Raw genomic sequence first — 14539 nt, 5'->3', positions numbered from 1 at the left:
TTCGAGTCGAGCATTTTTCCCACCTGTGGTTTGTCTAATTGGAGAGGAATGGGGAAGTTCTTACTGATATCTTGACCTCTCAAATTTTCCACCGTAAAAGCTATTCATGTATCGGTTTTATCTTCCCTGTGTCTCTGTAACAACAAACTAATGCCCACTAACAGGCAAAGCGGATGACAGGTAAAAGGAACGGCGGTGAGGATGAGGAAGGAGTCACCGCGAGGGGAGTTTTTGCTCTTTGTTCCTTCCCAGCAGCTTTCGATCACCGACGTTTCCTGCACACCCGGACTTTGCCCAGACCAAACTATTTCATTGCTGTAAGTGGGTGCTGTACGGTGCGAAATACATACACGATGTTGTCCTGTTGTAACAGAAAACGAGGTTGGCTAGAAAGCTCTATTGATTTTATGTTAAAGTCGGCAGGAAGGGAGGAGGACAGCGGGAAACTGCGGCCAAAGCCCCAAGGCCTAATAAATAACGAAGGTGATGGGATCCCTACAGCCCCGCAGCAGAGCAACACAGACGGGTGACTGACGATGTCGGGGCTGGCCCCAGCCGAGGGCCGGCCGATAACCCCGCAGGCTGCGGCTCCTTGTTTAATCCGGAGCTGGCAGATCGCTGGCAGCTGCAGGGCAGGCGTTTCTCTCGCTGCTCTGCCAACAGGGCGTCTCATCTCCAAAGGTCCCCTACCCGAACGGCAGGAGGATCAATCCCCAGGTCTCCTCAGACCTCTCTGGGGGATGCCACCATTGGCAGATTCCAGCCAAACAGGAGATTCCCTTCCCCAGCCCTGTGAACAACTCTGCCGCAAAAAAAATAAATCATCTCCAGGCCCTCTTTTGCTCTAAATGCCGTGCTGCAATGCCCACCCCTCTCCCAGGCTTTCTATGTTTTGCCTAAAGACCGTACGGCTCCACGCTTGGCACTGAGGGAAACGAATACAGAGAGAAGATGCTTCTCCTACACTGGTTAGACGAAGCGTTCATCTCACGGAAGTATTTTGCCCTCACCATGTTGAAGACACGTGACTACTGCACTGATTTATAAACCCTCTTTGCCACCAAATAGATCATAATATCTGCCTTAGTCCTATAGGATGACTATAGGAAATAGTCCTATAAAAATCACAATTTGTCTTTGAGAAAATGAAATTAATTAAATTAAGATGGGACTTCATGTCTCACGAAATACACTCTCAGGTGATATATCTGTTGCTTTCAAGATTTAAAAAATCTTTTCAGTTTTAGAAAAAAAAAAAATCTGAAAAGTTAGGGTCTGCTTTCAGAGCTCACCCTAAATAATTATCTTATTTCTGGAGTCTAGTCTAACTGTCGGGTTTGTGACATCCCAGTTACCCAGCAGGTCTAAACAAGGTTCCAGCCCATTCTCCTCCGCTGACCTCCGGGGGAGCGGGCCACCCTACTCCTGCCGCGCTCACGCCTTGGCCAGCTGGGACCACCACCGCTCGCGGCAAATGCAGCTGGCACCGATTTTGCAGCTGCATAAGGCCGGTACAATTCTGCCTTTACTCACCCGGTGTTAGTATGAGCTGGCACGCTCCAAAACCAAAGGAAAAAAGCAAGTTAATCTGAGTCTTGACATGCCGGTCACTGAAGTCTAAATCACTTTCTCCAGAGGCAGAACGAAAGCTTTGGTTTATTGGCTACGCGTTCCCAGTAAAACATTTAAGCTCCGTTTGCAAATGCTAGCTCTATCGTGATACCAGGAGAGTCAAAGCTCTCGTGTAGTACAAGGCGGCACTGCGCTTTCCGGGCCGTACAGCACATTTCTTATTGCGCTGCGCAATACCTTGTTTAGGATGCTTTTTTTTGGTTTTTTTGAGTGAAGCCTCACGCGATGGTTAGGTTTGTAAAGCGCCTGTGATGTTCCTACAGGTGCATAACAGACTGGGAGCCAGCTCAACAGCTGCTGGCGGCTGACTCCTGTGGACGGCCCAGCTGTGGGCTCCACAGCTGGAAGCTGCCTGAAGCGGCGACCCCGACCAGCACGGGGATGCGATCAGCAAAATGCTGGCTCATCTCTGGATTGAAAACCGCTCGGTTTGCTCACAAAATCAGTCAAGCATTACTTAAGCCAAAGGATTCCTAGTGCAGCTCCACCAAAGTATATTTCCCAGAATTAGCTACGTATCCGTGCGCTTTGTACCGAAATGCTTATTAGACAGGTTGGCCTAGAGGAACACACGCAGAAATAAAAGCCAAGCAATACAGTCTCACACTTAGCTTCTCGGTTCTTCCCTAATGCCAGATCCACATCTATTAGGGCCAGAATGGGTGATTACAGTCATTTTGTCTAACCTTTCATGAAGGAATCAGGGAATCCCAGAAGAGGCTGAGATCAGCCACTCTTCAGAAAGGATTAGAATAATTTAGGAAAAAAAAAAAAAAAAAAAGCAAGATCTGGCTTGCAATCTGCAAAGCATATACCTATGCTGCAGACTTTTGTAGGTTCATTTGTGTCCTCTAACCTCGAAAAATAAACTAGTGCCTTCAAAGCAGACACTACGGGTTTCTCTACATCACTGTCTAAAATAATTTGCGTGCTGTAGGGGTAAAAAACAGTACTAACTTCAGGGACTCACCAGTTTGGCTACACTGTGCCCAGCTCAGAACCTAACAGCAGAGTATTTCTTTTTAAGCACTGAAGTCAAGACTCAAATTGCACAATACATTTTTTTTTTCCCCATTTAATTTCTCAATTAAAGCAATAAACACAACTGCTTCCTTAGAGCCCAGCTGTCCTGGGCCAGACTCCAGAGAAATGATCAGGTTTCAGCGCTTCGCGCTGTGATACTCACCGAGATGCGACATCAGGACGGTGGTGTTGTCTTTGTTCGGCGCGTTGTAGATCACAGCTGCTGTTGCACCCCTTCTGGCTGCCACCTTAATTTTTTCAGCAAAACTGCAATTGCCTCTTTCAATCAGTGCTATCCACGGTGGTTTTGTCACGGTGAAGTGGGTATTTGCGTCGCAGGCTTGAAGATTAGCAGATTTAGGAATGCCCACAGGCCCCCAGGCGCTAAGCAGAGGAGAATTTAGTCCATACAGGCCACATTCGCACTGCTCGGACACAGACCTGTTGCTAGTGCTGTTGAAATAGAATAAACTTACAGAGGCACTCACAGAAAATGCCTCTGTAGTCTTGAATAAAATACTAACAACCAAGAGGCAGAAAAACCAGAATTTAGCCACTTGCTTCATTGCTTATTTGTATAAGCACAAACTGCAGATGCCTACAGCTATTCTCGGCGGGTGGTGGCTGCCGCTAGCCCACAGCCTGCTGATGAGTTTGAAATTTCAGTTCCAGCAGGAACTTGACACCACCCAGGTAAGGCCTCGGTGCGTCAGCCAGCTTATCTGGAGCGCGGGCTGGGGCGGGACACAAGTGACACACCTGCCTATCGCGAAGCAGAAGCGCAGACTGGAGGACCTGCAGGCAACCTTCGGCCCCAGCTTTCCGCTCCTTCTTCACAAAGCGTCGTTCTCCCCCTCCTTCTCTCCCATGGCTGCACAAACTCTAGCTGCGACGATGCTTCCTAAGAGATTGCTCAAGCCCCCTGCTCCTATTTCAACCTGAGCGTCACTTCAGAGGACCAGCTCATCTTTCATTCAGTGATGTGAGCTCAGGGTTCTCACTTCACAATGCAACCTGTGATGTAATGACCTTCTTAAAAAGGCCAAAAGCGGAGGGAGGGAAACATTAAATAAATTTACCCATCTTACAGACTAAGATAACCAAGTCATTCCCCGCATTTCTCCTTTCGGATTCTTTCAGTCATCTATTCTGTCACGTCCAGCTTGTTCTAGTGTTTATAATGAACTGATTCTAACATCGATTTACACCAATGCAAGAGATGTAGAATCCCCTAAACTGACCACAGAAGCAAACTACGTCTTTCAGCCCATTTTTGCACTGTAGCTCACTTTCAAGATTTACGTTGAGATGTTTGAATGATTATCACACAACTCTCCATTTCTGGAGGTAGGCTCTATAGATTCTTTCTCTGAATTCCGTCAGTGTGGTATTGCATAACAATTACTACTATCAACTCTTGTTTTCTTATATTAGAACAGAAAAATGAAAACCTTACTAATGTCACAAGTCTGTAGTCCATAATGAAAACAAAGGACAAACTGTAAAGTCATCAAGACCTTTGTCCCGTTTTTCCGCAAAAGTCATGCTGCGCACAGTGTTGGAAGCCAAGAGAAGCTGCAGCTGGTGGCAGATATTTTGATGGAAGCTCGACCTAGTTCTCCTGTAAAGATTCTTTAAAAGAGTAAACATGACTGTGGAGAAGATTCGTAGAAAACTGAAACAGCTTTCAGAAGTGAAAAGAAAATGGAAAGAAATTGAAAGAAATAATCCAAGACATTTATATATATTAATTCATTTATTTATATTCTCCAGTTTTCAGTTGCACTAGTTCTACATCACATTAATTCAAAACTGATCTTGCCTCTAAGATCTATGACTTGGCAAGTTTTATATACGCAAAAGTACCATTAGCTACATACAGTTTACCTTCTTCTGTTTTTCTTGGAAATTAATGCTGGAAACATAAAAAACATGCAAATGTTAAGATTTTAGAGTACAGTTCTTTGGCTGGGTATGAATTCTACAGTTAGGGAATGTGCTCTGATAGTATTTTACCCTCAGCAGCGGCAATACACAGCAGCAAGAAAGATGATTGCTATGACATTTTGCAGGAGTAAAGATTCTGTATCTTGGTTTAACATGGCAAAATTAACATGTTTTGACAGACTCTGGATCAAAAATACTTTGGTTTTATACTTGTGTCAATAAAACACCAAGTGAAATAAAACAGCAAGTAGTTTCTTTGCAGAGAAGACCTTTGCCCCAGTGCTACAGTGCTGGTTTGGCAGGGAGGAGGGAGAGAGTGGTGGAACCATATATTAACACTGCAACACTTCAGAAACTGCAGTTGGCATATTAAGTTCAGTGTAACTTAAGGGGAAGGGGTAAGTGCTTCTACAGAGCGACCCAGAGTACTGAAATTCCAAGTCTACTATGGGCATTGAATATTCTCTAGCTACACGCCGAGAGCCCGTGCTTCTAACACTGGCACTTCATTCTGCAAGAGTAAGTATCTCTCCTCCCAGCTTTTGCCATGAAAAATTTCAAACACCACTTCTGTAAAATAAAGTTCTATACTTTAAAGTCTCAAGTGCATATTGTACATATTCCACACCATTCTGGTATTTCTTTTAGAGTTAGGAAGTCCTAACAGGGAGGGTGAAACGATTAATGCTACACGTTTAAAGTGTCGTAAGCAGTGCAAAGCGGCAAACACCTTTGCTGCATTTCTATTGCATGGGATGGATGGAGTGGCTAGAGCAACTGAACGGAGTGGCTCTGTGACAGTGTTAGCCACATCAGTCCCTCTGTACAAAGACAATTACTTTAAAAATTGCTTCTAGAAATAATGGTTTCATTAAAAGTAGACTTCGACCTGAAGTATATCTAAATAAAAAATACTGGCTGACACAGTCAGCATGGCTCAGTTGGTACACGAAGTGCTGGTGCTAATCTCTCTCACTCTAGAGCAATGGCCTCTAATCTTCGCATACCCATAAGCAATAAAATTACACAAATTAGACAGCAGAAGAGCAACACCGTGCTCCTCTTGGGTTGGTATGTTTTCATTTTGCCTTCTGTGGCAAGGTTACAAGGTACTCTGAAAGGCACAGGTTGACAAACATTGCTCTAGAACTAATACTGTATGATCCATACAAAATATAAACATACAATACATAGTCACATTTAATTAACTTTTAGTCCCTGTGCAATTTAAGTTAAACTTTTCTCATTAATACATTTTTAAACTGTAAACCACACTAGAGAGACAGAATAACCTCATCAACTTCTTTAGAATGTTAAGGCTTTTACTTTTTATCTGAAGTTGCCTATGAACTTGCACTATAATAGAGACAGGGACATTTCTCCTTCAATTACCATTAACTGAAGTTAAGGTACAGAATTTAAGTACTTGAAGACGAAGTCCACTGTCCCCAGGGCAGATGAGTGAGCTACTAGTTGAAAAAGATACTCCCCAATTCCCAACAGGCTGCTAAAACATGCCTAGAAGTTTTCCACAAAAGACTAAATCTGTTCCTATAAGTTAACTCTGTGGACTTTGGTCAATAATGGTACAATTTCATTGGCAAGCTTCCATAATGCGATCATTTCTTCTCAAAGAATTGAACTGAGACCAGCATTTCGCATGGACAAGTTGGCAAATAGCAATGTGTTTTAGCTCCTGCTTGAGAATAATTTCCTAAGGATCCAGTTGTATAAATGATTTGAGGCTGTTTGACATGGGAGGAAAAAGTAGGACTTGGTTCTGAACTCAGCAGGAGCCAGCTGCTACTTAGTATACAGGCAAAAAGGTGACAGAATTTTACAGTCTCTTGCTCTTGTGGAAGTAGCAGCTTCTCGCAGCTGCTGAGCTCCTTCATGTACTCAGAATACAGCTATTACTGAAAAGAAAGAGGATAGCAGTGATCAACAGAAAAAAACCCCAATGGTGTGACAAACTGTGTATCCTGCCATGCTAAGCACTCCTTAAAGACAGTTTTTCTCTTGCAAAGCTAGAAGCAAGTTCCACTAACAAAGCTTCTTTTTTTTAAATATTTCATTATTTTTTTACTAATAAATAAAATACGTTAAAAACCTTTGGGTGCTACATTCACTATCCAACACTGTATATACAAAAGCAGACATATAAAACACAGCAGTTGACCTTGCTCAGGTAAAAAGAACTGAAAGTGGCTTCTTGGATCACTGAGTCCAGTCCCCGGTACGAAAGGCACCATGGTATTTAATCCCTCTCACAAACACAGTAAGCTCCAAGCCTAAAGAGCAGTTAGGCTGCCCCTAGTATCTCCCACTAAAAGATCATTATGGAACATAACAGCTCTAGCTCTAAAAATTATTCTAATTTCCATCCTAAATTTATATCACAGCCAGTTAATTCTTTTGCAAACTTTGCCCTTAATATTGGGAAAGCCTGCCTCTCTCCTCAGTTCTCACCCCGATATATACATTTCCTGTGTATGTACGTGCACAGGCAGAGACAGAGAGATGACAATAACAATTGTACTCCTTGGTATCCTATCAAAAGATAAACTCACTGTATTCCCTATTCATCCTTCTTGAACATAAGTGACCAAGACACTGTGTAATCTGTTTCAAGACTGCCAAAAAATAAAGGCAACAATTGCCCTTCTCAGTTACATGGATGACCATTACAATTGCTCTAAGAATCATGATTTTATGTTTGTGTCTGCTAGTTCTAGAAAAGTGCAATGTGTAGAGGGTGTATTCAAGTTACAGCAATTTTATTTCCCTCCTTTTGAACAATATAAATTTGAAAAATAAGTTATTAAATTACACTGGATCCAGCACACCAGGTTCCACTGTCTTGTAGATTTTGCTCAGAAAGACTTCCACCTTATCATCACCCAAGTGACAGATGTCCAAGATGCAGACAACATGTTTGCCGTCTAGGTCCATCGCTGCTTTTACAATTTCATCTAGAAGTTAAGAAAAGGTGTTTTAATATACATACAGTAAAAAAGTATACTGAATCGACATTGTTTTCCACGCAGTAAAGTGTGTATGTTCAACCTTCTTTCACTGAAAAACCTCCCTTTAACTATTAAATGCTGGACTACTGCGATTATTTTTTTTTTTTGGTAGATTTTTGTTAATAAATTCCATCACTAGAAGTGACGGGATCAGAACTTAGATATGGAAAAACTGAAATATGCATTACTTAACCATTAGGGATTCTCAGATTTCATAGTATTATTCAAGGAAAAGTAAAGATGTATTTAAATAAAATCAGGTCTGTCTATATAAACATGCAGGAAAACACGATGCTTATATAGCACTTTGCAGTATGACACACATTAGTAGTGTTCACTGTATTTGTTGTGAGGTGCCAGTAATTAGAAGCATAATCTGAAGGAAAATAACTCAACAGCAGGCAAATACTTCAGTTTATAGGCACCGTAGGTTGCGTTAAAGCAGCTGTTCAGAGTGACATCAGTGAAATGGACTGACTGATTGAGTTATTCTACTCTCTTTCAAAGCAGATCAAGCCAAATATTCACACGCTTAGTCACACACACTGACCTCTATGTCAGTATAATTTTGCATCAACAAATAACTGCAAATACTATCTAGGTCACTTAGGAGTTTGTGGTTTGGATATTAAAATCCTGTCTTCAGAGTATGAAAACAGCTCCAGTGGTGGTCTCATAGAATTCACGTATCTTTCACTGAAGAGGTGAACAATGTCTGACCTACAACCGAGATTTCTATAGAGGATTAAATCTTGCATTGAAAGATAAAACAAGAAACGATAAATGAGTAACGTCAGTGAAAGCCAGTCTCACTTGAAAGTGGAAACATGTCACGAAGTCTTTCATTGCTAGTGGCCTTCTGCTGACATGCAGAGATGCAACTCATACAAGACAATAACGTATCATTTTGAATGTCTTCTAGTTGAAATAAGTGGGGATCATCAGGACAAAACAGTGGAAGAAATGCAACATCTATTGCTACATCGTGGTTTATACCTGTTGAAAAAAATATTTAAGTTAGCAGCAAATTTCATCTTCAGCCCATTAGCAACTTCATGCACCATTTCTTCTTTTTTTAAAAAAACAAACTATTGCAGGCTTGTTGTGGTTTAACCCCAGCAAGCAACTAAGCACCACACAGCCGCTTGCTCACCTCCCACCCTCCCAGTGGGATGGGGGAGAGAATTTAAAAAAAAAAAAAAAAAAAAAAAGCCCATGGGTTGAGATAAAGAGAGTTTAATAGGACAGCAGAGGAAGAGAAAATAATAATAATAATAATAATAATAATAATAATAATAATAATAATAATAATAATAATAATATAATATACAAAGCAAGTGATGCACAATGCAATTGCTCACCACCCTCTGACTGAGGGCCTGTCCCCGAGCAGCAATCGCTGCCCCCCAGCCAACTCCCCCCAGTTTCTATACTGGGCATGACGCCATATGGTATGGAATAGCCCCTTGGCCAGTCTGGGTGAGCTGTCCTGGCTGTGCCCCCTCCCAGCTTCTTGTGCACCTGGCAGAGCATGGGAAGCTGAAAAGTCCTTGGCTAGTATAAACACTACTCAGCAACAACCAAAACATCAGTGTGTTATCAACATTATTCTCATCCTAAATCCAAAACACAGCACTGCACCAGCTACTAGGAAGAAAATTAACTCTATCCCAGCTGAAACCAGGGCAAGGCTGAACACTGATTTTTATTTATTTGTTCTTTGTCCATTAATTAATGATTGTATCTAAAAATACATTTCAGTATATATATGTATATATATTTATGCATAAGCACATTCAAATTGATTTGATGTTATAACATACTACGATTTAAGGCTAACAATGCTGTTAGCTCAGAAAATATTAAACCGACATTGGAAGCCCTTTCACACTTTTAACTTTATCGCTGCTACAAGGGCAGAGAAATTCATTTTACAACCACTGTATCTATGCAGTGTGCGGTGCAGTATTTGTGCTACTTGTGCTACTCTTGTCTTGAATATGGTAAGTCCCAGGATTCTAATGACTGTAAATATTCAAACACCTTCTCTGCAAACCTCCCTTAGCAAATAATGGAAACTTTTAAATTATGGGAACTTAACATGAGCATTGTTAAGCTAGGCAATTTCCTTCTCCTTTTAATGGGAAAACAAAATCAAACAGATTAATATCCCACAGTAATGCTAACAAACAGATACACATCAACTTGCATATTTATATTTTAACAAATAAAGATAAATCAACCGATGCTTTGTGCTAACCAGAAGCAGCAGAGAGCAGTTGATGAGCATAGCTAAAATACAGCCCTTAATTTTCTAGCATGGAAGAAAGGCACTTCAGGAGCAACAGCACTCAAAAAATAACTCAATGAGAATAAAGCTCAAAAGAAGCATTTATAGTTGTCCTTCTCCCTTTAAGAACACTAACTTGTTTCTGATGAATACCTCTCCAGCAGGAAAGTCAGCTGACAATCAAGTGCAGTTGAATAATTTACCTGATTATGTCAGACTGGTTGAACTAGTGAACAGAACCTACCTCTAATTGTAATAATCAATAGCTTAAGGACTACACACATTCTTCAAATGATACTCATAAACCTATATAGAAAATTGCAATTATATGAAAAGTGATACCAGCAACAAAATACTCAGTCATTTCATTTAAAGGTATTTTTAATGAGAATTACAGCTTTCTGGTATAAATTATCCTAAATTATGACTCTAACAAAAATCTAAAATGTCAACCATTTTTTTAAACTTCAAGAAGTACTCAGAATCAACTGATTAATTTAGAGCAATCCATTCAGTTTCTGACGAACCTTCAAGTCATTCTCAAGTTAACACAGCAAAGAGCTCAGATCTTATACTGGTCTTGCTTAACCTTATTTTAGAAGCTGAGCTACCAAGTACTTACCCAGAACTGTCACCTCATAATACCCAAGGCCACTAGCACTTTTGAACTCACTGATATTTTTATCTGTTCTGGTTTCTTTTGGCTGGTGCACTGCTGCATGAAGGTTGTACTGTTGCATGAGTAAGTCTTTGTGCACATAATCAAATTTACGTGGGATGCTTTCTGGGAAAATTGTGCTGTGATGCAAATATTTCATTAACTTGTCTTTCACTTGTGCCCATAGGTCACTCTGCCATGAATCGCAAGTTCTTCCAGTCTCTTCAGTTTCAGGTATATCACTCATTCCTTCTCTGTCTATTTTAAACACAGAAAATATTTAGTTGTTTATACGCTCATAGAATCATATCCCTTCTCTGCTAGATGAGAAATATTTTCATTAGAACATTTCAATTATGAAGACACAGCAGAATGTTCAAAACATACAACACAATGAATTAAACTAGGGTTGAAACGCGAGTAAACCGGTAACCTTAGAGGCTAGACTTGTAGTAAAAAGACTTATTTCACCACATGAAGAGCATCATCATGGCTTGTTTTTGGAGAGTGCATAACTTTTTTAATCAACAGCCAGAAACCATGAAAACAAGTTTAAAATGGGTACAAGTGAACATAAACTTTTCCATCCCTTGAACAATAACTGAATGCTTGCACTGAAGACTACGCTACATTTAAAATTTCTTGCTATACAGTCAATGATAGCTCCATTCGCCTTTCCTAGTACATGTAACTTGGGGATTGTTAATGGTAAAAGCTTATATAACCATCACTTCCAATTTCGAAGGCAAGTGTTAAACCCCACCTTTTGAGCTTATCAGAAAGCTCATTTCAAAATATGCTCAGTATAGCCTTCTATCTCCTTCACCTCCTGTGAAACAACTTGCTCATCACCCTTCTGAACTGGGTATATTATCCACCCCAACATTTCTCTATGAACATATGCTTTTTTACTTCTTTTTAGTGTCATAATTGCTATGATGGAGTATTAGGATGTTCAAAAATGAAGAAAGCAGAATGCACACAGACAAACGATACCACATACACAAGAATGTTCAATGAGGGAAATAAGAGTCTTGCTGCATTGAATTAGACAACAAAGGACAGTGAATTTAAAGAAAATTGACACTAATACTGAAACTGAAAGTGTGCTCTGGGTCGCATAAAGCAATCTGCAGTATTTTTCTCACGGAAACGGAATTCATCATATAAGGTAAAGGGGCACATGAAAGCTGCTACACGAAGAAACATTGTTTCTCACCCTTTTCCTTGGGGAATTACACTATTCTCCACAAGCATGAAGACTTAATACTATACATTAGGCAAATAAAGTACAAAAAAGTCTCAGAATATAAGTAGTGGGATTAAAAAAAACCCTTTCTCTTTCTGAAACTTCCATCATGACTTTACTTTTCTCCGTCAGTATATCATTGGTGCTGTAATTTGTGTGTCCTACTTGTACACTCATTATTCACTTAGCATAAACAAATGTGTAATTAGGACAGCACAGTAGAAACAGCCACGACTGGTTATTTAAACAATAAGATGCTGAAATCTTTAACAATCTGACCGCACTTTAGAAGAAAAATAAAGCAGATGTTTGAACTCCTCTAGCTACAGAGCGCCTCTTGGCAGCAAAGACTACTTTCTTCTTTAAACCAATCAAAAAGATAAAAATGGCTATGATGACCATTTAAACACACGATTTCCCACAACAAGCAATTGAGATGAACCCTATTTTGAGTTCAGTTAGCAGAAGGATTTTTTTTTCATAAATCTACTGTATAATTACAGTATACAGCAGATGTTTTTTTCTTGTAGAAAATTAGAAGTTCATTTGGTCATCAGCCTATACTGTTACCTTAAAGTTTCTTGCAAACACTTTTGTTAGTAAATCTGAGTCGGTGCATTTCTGCTTTACAATTACGTTTCATGTTATCTTACAGCACAGACTGCAATCTTTTACTCCTCCTTTGTACCTCTTGCAAAAAAATAGTACCCGGAGTAAATTAAATTCCAGTGAGTGAACCTTATCCTAATACTGACCCCCCCAAAATATTTCAATATTTAAAAAAATACACTTACATAATTTTTTTTTTATATATCTCTATTGGCTCTTTCTGTATATCTACCTAATAACTATTCAAAAAGTGGTACTTTGATGCAGGCTGCTATGATATGGAGCTGCTAAGAGACAGAAGTGTCAGCACCGCTAATATACAGTCATAAAGGGAGGGAGAGGAAAAATTTCACATTCCCATAAATAGCTTCTCAAGGCAGCTAAGGGCAGTTTCCCTTGCTGGTATTTGAAAAAAAGCTCTACCTGGGACCGTGGTAACAACACTACGAAGCTCAGAGTAACACTTTTCCATTTTATATGGTACCTATGACTCGCATATCAATAAATGGAAAAATAAGTATATGATACAGAAGTAATTGATATACAATCCTAGAATACTGCAAAAAAAAAAAAAATAAAAATCTTCAAATTCTGAAGGAACACAGCATAGAAAAGTGTTCACTTTGATACATACACCATAATTAGTAGGCTTGTTAAGCAAAATATAAACATGCTGTTATTTAGATAAAACTAGCATCAGCCAAACAATTAGTATTTTATAAATGACTAATAATATTGCCAGTAGGACTGACGTTATGCGAGAAAAATATGTGCATATGTTTAGTAGCTACATTTACTAACATATTAATATAATTATTGCATACTTACATTAGGTGAGAGACTGATTCATTTATTTTGGACTACACTCAAAATATCAGCCAACTGAAGTTAAATAGGGTTTCAAATACAGTGAGGAAATATCAGTGTAAATGATATTTTAATTTAAGAATAAAAGTATCTAAATATATCTGTATTTTAGATATAAATATCTAAATAAAAGTATCTAAATGTAAGTATCTAATGCAAGATTTCTTTACTACAGGTAAAAATGAGGCATGTATTTCACTGTACATCTTCACATCCTGGTGGTTTTTTTTTTTGAAAACGAACCTTTTAAACGAACTCATTGAAACCGCACACATGCATTCATTTTATGAGATCTACACGATATCCCAACAATTCTAGAGAGAGTAACAGCATAGCACAATAAACACCACCACTACCAGAAATTCCTGTAAAAATAATTTCAGGTGAGAACACTCAATTTGATTTCTTATTTTTAAAAGCAAGAAGAAATTTCACCGAAGACTAACAACCAAGAAAGTAATTAATTCTCAGACTTGATTATGGATATGTTTTCTTACTTTTGAAGAACAGATCTCTACATAGTATCTCAAGCTGCTCTTTCTCTGGAATAAAACTTCACTTTAAACAGTTACCTGTACAAATTTTTCTCCAATCTGAAAGCTTCGTCATCATTTCAGTCTCTTAATATATTAAACATTTGGGAAAATGCACTGTAATTTCTGTTGCTTTAAAGCAGCACAATGGAGTAGATCATCATCAATAGGCTACAGAGAAAACCTACCGAGGTCATTACTAAATTAAGATGAACTGCTGCCTTGCAAAAATAAAAGGATGGACAACATTATACATAATATAGCTATACATAGAAGTAAATTGGCAGATGTTAATGTTGGGACAGATGCTAGTAGTAGATGAACTTTTAGATAAAATTACATGACTCAGAGTATATTCAGTAAGCTCTGAAAAGAGGAAAACATGTCAAAATATTTGCATGAAATAAAAACCAGACCAAGCTGCACATAATGACAACTGACAAATTAGACTTCTTCCTTCATCCAAAAATAGATATCAAGAAACTCACTGCAGGGAACACAAGTTTATTTTTCAATTGCAGAGGAAGAAAGAAAAAATTAATAATACTAACTTAAAAAAAATTCCTAAACCATATATCATTATTATTACTGGCTTGCATGTTTCATCCATTTCCTCCCACATCTTGTATTTGTCTTTTTAATTAGGTATTCACATAGCTTTGGGGCTACCTTCCCAGAGAGGGACAATTTTATCACATGCAGATC

General features: G+C 39.1%; 2 protein-coding genes across 2 annotated transcripts in view; both read right to left on the bottom strand.

Annotated features, from left to right (window-relative positions):
* RNF128 (ring finger protein 128) overlaps positions 1–3287 on the bottom strand; it is a 39608-nt gene extending 36321 nt beyond the window's left edge. The window contains exon 1 of the mRNA XM_009472303.2: positions 2819–3287. Coding sequence (XP_009470578.1) covers positions 2819–3221 — 403 coding nt within the window. The 5' untranslated portion in view covers positions 3222–3287. The remainder of the gene's footprint in view (positions 1–2818) is intronic.
* A 1141-nt stretch (positions 3288–4428) lies between these two features.
* Positions 4429–14539, bottom strand: part of RADX (RPA1 related single stranded DNA binding protein, X-linked) — a 29626-nt gene continuing 19515 nt past the window's right edge. Inside the window, exons 13-15 of the mRNA XM_087748647.1 lie at positions 10541–10834; positions 8442–8624; positions 4429–7574 (exon numbers count right to left, since the gene is read on the bottom strand). Of these exons, the coding sequence (XP_087604773.1) occupies positions 7429–7574; positions 8442–8624; positions 10541–10834 (623 nt within the window). The 3' untranslated portion in view covers positions 4429–7428. The remainder of the gene's footprint in view (positions 7575–8441; positions 8625–10540; positions 10835–14539) is intronic.

The sequence above is a fragment of the Nipponia nippon genome, unplaced genomic scaffold, assembly GCF_047370975.1.
Source record: "Nipponia nippon isolate SJK-2023a ecotype South Korea unplaced genomic scaffold, ASM4737097v1 scaffold_12, whole genome shotgun sequence".
NCBI classification, from domain to species: domain Eukaryota; kingdom Metazoa; phylum Chordata; class Aves; order Pelecaniformes; family Threskiornithidae; genus Nipponia; species Nipponia nippon.
This window is presented reverse-complemented; position numbering and strand designations above follow the sequence as displayed.